At 37.0% G+C, this 7,479-nt stretch overlaps 1 protein-coding gene across 2 annotated transcripts in view; it reads left to right on the top strand.

The window, feature by feature from the left end:
- Window positions 1-6,866, top strand: part of LOC107597555 (fatty aldehyde dehydrogenase-like) — a 12,588-nt gene extending 5,722 nt beyond the window's left edge. The window contains exons 2-11 of one of the 2 annotated variants that reach the window (XM_016288679.1): window positions 2,104-2,293; window positions 2,428-2,659; window positions 3,758-3,843; window positions 3,936-4,144; window positions 4,423-4,540; window positions 4,638-4,779; window positions 4,864-5,030; window positions 5,110-5,209; window positions 5,542-5,801; window positions 6,327-6,866. In XM_016288679.1, coding sequence (XP_016144165.1) covers window positions 2,138-2,293; window positions 2,428-2,659; window positions 3,758-3,843; window positions 3,936-4,144; window positions 4,423-4,540; window positions 4,638-4,779; window positions 4,864-5,030; window positions 5,110-5,209; window positions 5,542-5,801; window positions 6,327-6,338 — 1,482 coding nt within the window. In that variant the 5' untranslated portion in view covers window positions 2,104-2,137 and the 3' untranslated portion in view covers window positions 6,339-6,866. Of the gene's footprint in view, window positions 1-2,103; window positions 2,294-2,427; window positions 2,660-3,757; window positions 3,844-3,935; window positions 4,145-4,422; window positions 4,541-4,637; window positions 4,780-4,863; window positions 5,031-5,109; window positions 5,210-5,541; window positions 5,802-6,323 lie in introns of both variants that reach the window. The other variant, XM_016288678.1, reaches the window with a different exon arrangement.
- Window positions 6,867-7,479: the final 613 nt, after the last annotated feature.

Below are 7,479 nucleotides of genomic sequence, written 5' to 3'. Positions count from 1 at the left end.
AAACATTAAAATAACACAGATTAAATAAAATAGCTCATGCACGTTCATCTTCCCCGCTGCTGTAACGTTAGCAGTTTTACTAAAATGCTATGCATTTAGCCCTATCTGTTTTTATATTGTTTGTCAGCACACATAGCCTAAGTTACTATGCATCTGGATCAACTAGAGGAGTAGACAAATATAAATGTTTATTCATAACCATACTGAAAATAAAACAATAATGTTAGCTGATGCTAACTGTCTAGCTAACGAGCTTTCTGGTGCTAAATTGAATAAAGTCCAAATATTTTTATTCAACCTCCTAGATAGATTACATCTGAGGGAAAAAGAAAGGATGTGATGTTCAGAACATGGTAACTACAGTAATTATCAAAGTGGGAAGTGATGCCCTCGGGGGGCATTTGGCCAGGGGTGTTTTTACACCACAGTCAAGGTTTGAGAAGAAAAAAATCTGTACTTTTACTCAAGTACTTGATTTGTGTACTTCGTCCACCACTGCCTCTGGACAGGTTGGTTTTTTCATGATCACCTCTCTAAAAATGTCCTTTTGAATCCCCAAACCCTTGTCTTTTAGATAGGCAGAGTTCTTTGCAGTCTTCCACACAGCATCAGTAAATATATTGCAAGACTTACCATAACATTTCTTATTTATTTAACTGTTGTATAAAATAATTTCCAAATTTGCACTCATTCATGACTCGTGTGATAACTTTATGAGACAAAAGCTCATTCAGGGGCATTTTCCCCCTACATCTAGAATTGTAAGGGCTGTACTTGCCATCTTCGCGCTCTTGCAAACTGGATGCTCCGACTTGCCGTAGAGTCCTTGTAGCCATGAGAGGTGTGTCCATGTAGATGAGCAAATAAATCTGCATCTTAAGTGGCGTGTGGCGTTAACTTAACGTCGGTCGGCGTGTGGCGTTATTTTAACGCGTGGTGGCGTCTGCCGTTAACTTATCGCCTAACGGCGCTTATTTAACGGCGTTATGAAAACGGCGTTTTAATATCGATACGGCGGTGGAAAGCGTGCGAATTATGACCCATATGGCTTTCCATACATGCAATGCGCGTGTGTTAGAACACATAACGTTCTGTCAGTTCTGTTTGTGAGATAAATCTGCTGTAAAGGGTAATCTGTTTAAGCCCACTGAAATGCTTGAATGCAGACACATTAACATCAGAGTCTCTATGTTTTAGGTCAAAAAACATTAAAATAACACAGATTAAATAAAATAACTCATGCACGTTCATCTTCCCCGCTGCTGTAACGTTAGCAGTTTTACTAAAATGCTATGCATTTAGCCCTATCTGTTTTTATATTGTTTGTCAGCACACATAGCCTAAGTTACTATGCATCTGGATCAACTAGAGGAGTAGACAAATATAAATGTTTATTCATAACCATACTGAAAATAAAACAATAATGTTAGCTGATGCTAACTGTCTAGCTAACGAGCTTTCTGGTGCTAAATTGAATAAAGTCCAAATATTTTTATTCAACCTCCTAGATAGATTACATCTGAGGGAAAAAGAAAGGATGTGATGTTCAGAACATGGTAACTACAGTAATTATCAAAGTGGGAAGTGATGCCCTCGGGGGGGCATTTGGCCAGGGGTGTTTTTACACCACAGTCAAGGTTTGAGAAGAAAAAAATCTGTACTTTTACTCAAGTACTTGATTTGTGTACTTCGTCCACCACTGCCTCTGGACAGGTTGGTTTTTTCATGATCACCTCTCTAAAAATGTCCTTTTGAATCCCCAAACCCTTGTCTTTTAGATAGGCAGAGTTCTTTGCAGTCTTCCACACAGCATCAGTAATAAATACTATCCAATGGAAATTCTTTTGCCAGTGTGTCCATAGAAGGTTGTTGAGCTACATGAGGAGTAAAAAAACTGAATTTCTTGACTGAAATGGCCAATGGAATTGCCACATAGCTGAAATAATTTTAACGTTGACAATTTTATCAATGTTGGAAAATTCCTGCTTATGATCAGTCTAAAGATTATCAAAATTGGCTATCCTCTATACTGCAGTTCAGAATATTCTTTTCCCATTGGAAGTTTAGTCAACATTTAAGAAATGTAACTGTTTTTCTGCGCAGACCTCTAGGAAATATATAATTCAGGCTTGTACAGATGGAAAAGCAGGTTGTGGATGGTTTGAGGGAGGTCTTCCAGTCAGGCAGATCCAGACCCCTGCAGTACAGAAAACAGCAGCTCAGAGCCCTGCACCGCCTCATCACTGAACACCAAGCAGATATCGAACAAGCTCTAAAGCAAGACCTCAACAGGGTACGACAGCCATTTTGACAGATCAGTGTTTCCTTAAAAGCTATAAAATATTAATTCAGTGGCAACACTGAATGTTTTTATTGTCATTCAGTGTTACTGAACGCTAAATCTTTATTGTCACTGTCATCAAACAGAATACGTATAACACTTCACTCTTTGAGCTTATCAGCATCGAGAATGACATCAAGTTGGCGGAAAGTGACATGGCGGACTGGGCAGCTCCTCAGCCTGTGAAGAAGAATCTCAACAGCGCGCTTGACGATGTTTACATAAAGCCTGAACCTTTGGGTGTTGTGCTGATAATTGGAACCTGGAACTACCCTTGGGCCATGATCCTGCAGCCCCTGGTTGGAGCTATTGCAGCTGGTAGTAGGATTTTTGTAACTAATTACAGCCAACATTAAAAGTTGTGTTCAGCCATGCTACTTCCACAATGTAAAGCATTTACAAACAGAAATGTTGGGCGGGACTTGATTTTATCGATTGGGAATAAGTTGGATTTTAAAACATTTATATATACAGTAGGAGGTGATGAAAGTTGATAAAGTTTAATTATGACAACTCTCGAAATACATTTTAGTAATACAAATTGTAGGAAGTATTGATCTTGTTGGACAAGATCTGCTCAGCTGGTGTTGCTGGCATGAGTGAAGCTTGCTCAGAATTACAGGAACTAGGATACAAGTTAAGGTAAGTAGATCTAGACATGGTACTTGGGAGGAGGAACACTAAAGCAAATTCTAATGCTGCACAGTACTGAGCTGGATGAGGTTAGGATGGAAATTAATAAGGTTGTGTAGATAGGAATGAGAGATCAATTGACCCTTCGACAGGTGATCTGACCAATCATATCGCCAAATCTGCCATTTTTTGTCCAACAAACAAACCAGACAGGAGAGTAGATTAACGTTGAAAACGTGAAAAATGGTGTGTGTATTGATGTCTTTCCGCGGTTGAAACAAGTTACCTTCGGATGTTCATTCATGTTTATTTCATGCTATAGCTAGTAAAGAGGAAGAGATGATTGGTTCACATGCCGCTTGAACTGAGGTGCTGCAGCGTTCTGTCACGAGTCACGACAAATGAAAGAACCACAAAACTGTATTTATTGTTTGAATTTCTTAAAAAATGACAAAATTTGAAAGCTGAGACTTTGTTTCATACCAGAAGTAACCTGCTCTGTCTTGTCTGTTGGCACATTGTCAGTTTTCTCTTTGCTCGGCAATGTGTTTTTCACTGCGTGAGAACATGAGATGTGTGGTGTGAGTGCCATGGCTTGTCGGACATAGCAACAGTAACAAAGGGGGGCGAGTCCTTGCAAAGGGTCAGTTGACTGCACTGCCGGCATTGAAGAACCAATCAGCTTCTCTGAAGAGTTTCATGGCAAAACCATGCATTTGTTTCAAAGGTGGAGCAAGTTGTCACATTTTGAAGAAAGATTAAAGACTAGGAATTCTTGTTTAGGCAATGCAGCTGTGCTGAAACCATCGGAGCTGAGTGAGAACTCTGCTAGACTTATGAAAGAACTGCTTCCTCTATATCTGGATAAGGTGCATACATTCATTTTGTTTTATAATTCAGTCTCATGTTTGTTGTTCAAGGTTTTTTAAAAACAGCTTGCCAAACTTTTGCATCATTTTAGGAGATGTATCAAGTGGTGACAGGAGGGGTTTCAGAGACCCAGGAGCTGCTGAAGCAGCGTTTCGACCACATCTTGTACACTGGGAGCAGCGTGGTGGGAAAACTGGTTATGGAAGCAGCAGCTCATCATCTCACACCAGTGACTTTAGAACTGGGTGGGAAAAGCCCCTGTTATATTGACAAGAACTGTGACATTGCTGTGGCATGCCGGTAGTATACAGTTTTATGTTAAAGGGATAGTTCAGCCAGAAATTAAAATTGATCATTTACTCCCCCTCTATGTTGTTCCAAACCTGTTCCAATATTATTTTGGACCCCATTGACTTTAATTGAATGAAAAAACATCCACATGAATCTCTTCATGAGAGTGAGTAAATGATGACAGAATTGTAATTTTCAAGTCTTTCTTTTAAGTCTCTTTAAATAATTTAAAGCTTTGGGAAACACTGTCAGCTGAAATAATAGATTTCCAAATGTTTTTATATCAGACGAATAACCTGGGGAAAGTTTGCAAATTGTGGCCAGACATGCATTGCACCTGACTATATTCTGTGTGAGCCAAACCTCCAGGACAGGATAGTTGAAGAGATTCAAAAAACACTACTGGTGTGTACTTTTTATTTATTTTTTATTATTATTATTAAATTGTAGTTGGTGTTCACATTGGTAGTGAGACATGACCTAGAATCTGAACTAATTTCAGGAGTTCTACCAAAAGGATCCTAAAAGCTCTCCAGACTATTGCAGAATCATTAACACACGTCACTTCGACAGAGTATTGGCTCTAATGAATGAATGCACTATTGCTCTTGGAGGAGAGAGTGATCGCTCACAATGTTACATAGGTAAGGACAATACCAATAATAAAGGCACAAATTTTATCAGTTGAATTTAATAAATCAAAAACATGCACTTTTCTTCCCCACCAGCTCCTACAGTTCTGGCGGATGTTTTACCCTATTTCAAAATCATGCAAGAAGAAATCTTTGGACCACTGCTGCCCATCGTCACTGTTAATGGCTTGAGTGAGGCCATACATTTTATCAATGCAAGAGAAAAGCCATTGGCGCTCTATGTCTTTTCCTCTGATAAAACGGTATTCTTTTTATTGCTAATGATTTTTGGACGGCAGAGTCAGTTTCAATGTCCAAGTGAACTTTTTTTTTACTTTTTAGGTGATTAAGCGGATGCTAGCTGAAACCACCAGTGGAGGAGTGACTGTTAATGATGTCTTGATGCATTACACTGTCAATACCTTACCTTTTGGAGGTGTAGGTAAGCCAACCAATAAGACATAAAGACACTCAGGACAAGTAATGGTAAAGATGAATTTGTTTCAACTATTAAATTAGAAACTATTATATAAATATAATTAGAAATCACTTAAAATAAATTAGGAGGTTGTAATAATGTTATATACATAAAATTTAATGTAATATAAAATGTAATATATCATCTTTTTTCATTTTAATATGTATTAAACTCTCTCTCTCTCTCTCTCTCTCTATATATATATATATATTCTATATATATTAGAATATCCAGATCTTAAACAAATACATTGAATTATACATTATACCTATCAGTTTTTTCTCACTCTTTTTAAGGAAACAGTGGAATGGGCAGATATCATGGGAGGCACACGTTCGACCAGCTGAGTCACCATCGTGCCTGTCTCATCAAGTCTTTTGCTATGGAGAGTTTGAATGACGCCCGTTACCCTCCACTAACAGCAGCCCGACTGCGCAAGGCCAAGTTTTTCATGCAGCATCGCTTGTGCAGCTGTAATGGCATGTGTGTGTGGGCCGCTATCACAACCATATTGGCAATTGGTCTTCTTGTTGCCTTAATAGTTGTGCTGATAAAGGTAAAAGATTTTACAGCTTATATCATGGCATTGTTGAATTCTCGATTCTGATATGTTAACTTCCAAGGGAAGTTGATTCGTGTTTGTATTACATTACATTTGCATTCCTAAGCAAGATAATTAATCAGGGGAGGCTATTACACCCAAGATCATTTTAGGGAAAGAAAACCTTAAAAATGTTTTTAGGAAAAACACACATTCCTATGGAAACAGACCATATAACAATATTGAAAATGTAATGGACATCCAAGTTGAAATTCAATGCATGAACACTTTAGTGTGTTTCCAAAGTAATGTTCCATAGTAATTTTTCCATATTTATGCATTTTTATGTCATGGTTTTATACAGTTTGTTCAGAAATAGCATGTGATTGAACTTCCTGTCATGGTTTGTCTATTTGGTTAGTGAGTATTTTCCAACAGACTGTCGTTTGGATCAAGCTTTGTTTAATTACTGAAGACTTTCCATTGCTGTAACAATGCATGATTGTTCATAATCAGTGTTCCTTCCCACTTCCACAGGAGACTCCAGTTTGAAGCAACAGATCCCTCTGCCTGCACTGCTGCTCAAGTTTGTCACTCTTTAGAACAATTTTAATCTCATATAGAATACTTGAATCATATGTTGGTACAAATATTGAATATTTGTATCAATCTGATATAAAACTGTTTCACGTACATTTTCTTTTCAAATTTAAATAATTTTTTTTCAGTAAACTAGAAACAGTATATTTTAATTTTCTAAATACAATTAATAAGGCGTGTTTGTATGGGCTTTCCTACTCATGTAGAGAATTTGAGCAGTTGAACTGCTAAATTGTGCAGAATCTTCACATTTAGATCTTCTAAATGGACAAGTTACCATCATTTCTGTGATGTAGCAGCACAATGCAAGCATTGTTCTCCATTGTTCCCGTTGTTTTCCAGCTTATCTTCTTTATGTGGTGGACTTTATGGAGAGCTTTAGCACATGAGCTTTCATCTACATTTATGTTGACAAATGTGACCACAAAAGCAGTCTTAAGTCGCTGGGGTATATTTGTAGCAATAGCCAAAAATACATTGTATGGGTCAAAATTATTGATTTTTCTTTTATGCCAAAACTTATTAGGATATTAAGTAAAGATCATGTTCCATGAAGATATTTTGTAAATTTCCTACTGTAAATATATCAAAACTTAATTTTTGATTAGTAATATGCATGGCTAAGAACTTCATTTAGACAACTTTAAAGGCAATTTTTGCACCCTCAGATTCCAGATGTTTAAATAGTTGTATCTCGGCCAAATATTGTCAGATCCTAACAAACCATACATCAATGGAAAGCTTATTTATTCAGCTTTCAGATGAAGTATAAATATCATTGTCAAAAAATTTACCCTTATGAGTGGTTTTGTGGTCCAGGGTCACAAATGTTTACTAATTTAAATGACGTCAACAAATAATGCTTATTAGCACCTTAACAAAAATGTTGATCAAATGTTGATTCAGTGATGTTTTGCTTTATTATGCTAAATGCTTTATTATAGTCTTGGAACAAATTTAATAAGCTTTCATATAATTTAAATGTAAAGACAAAAAATACCCCTGTAGTGAATTCACTTTTGTTGTTGTTGTTGTTGTTATCTATCGTTTGATATAATGTTAGTCCTATCTAGTCTAAAACAATGATTATCAG

This window comes from Sinocyclocheilus grahami, unplaced genomic scaffold (assembly GCF_001515645.1).
Source record: "Sinocyclocheilus grahami isolate Dianchi unplaced genomic scaffold, SAMN03320097.WGS_v1.1 scaffold233.1, whole genome shotgun sequence".
Lineage (NCBI taxonomy): Eukaryota > Metazoa > Chordata > Actinopteri > Cypriniformes > Cyprinidae > Sinocyclocheilus > Sinocyclocheilus grahami.
Note: the sequence above shows the minus strand (reverse complement) of the source record. Positions and strands in the feature narration are given on the sequence as shown.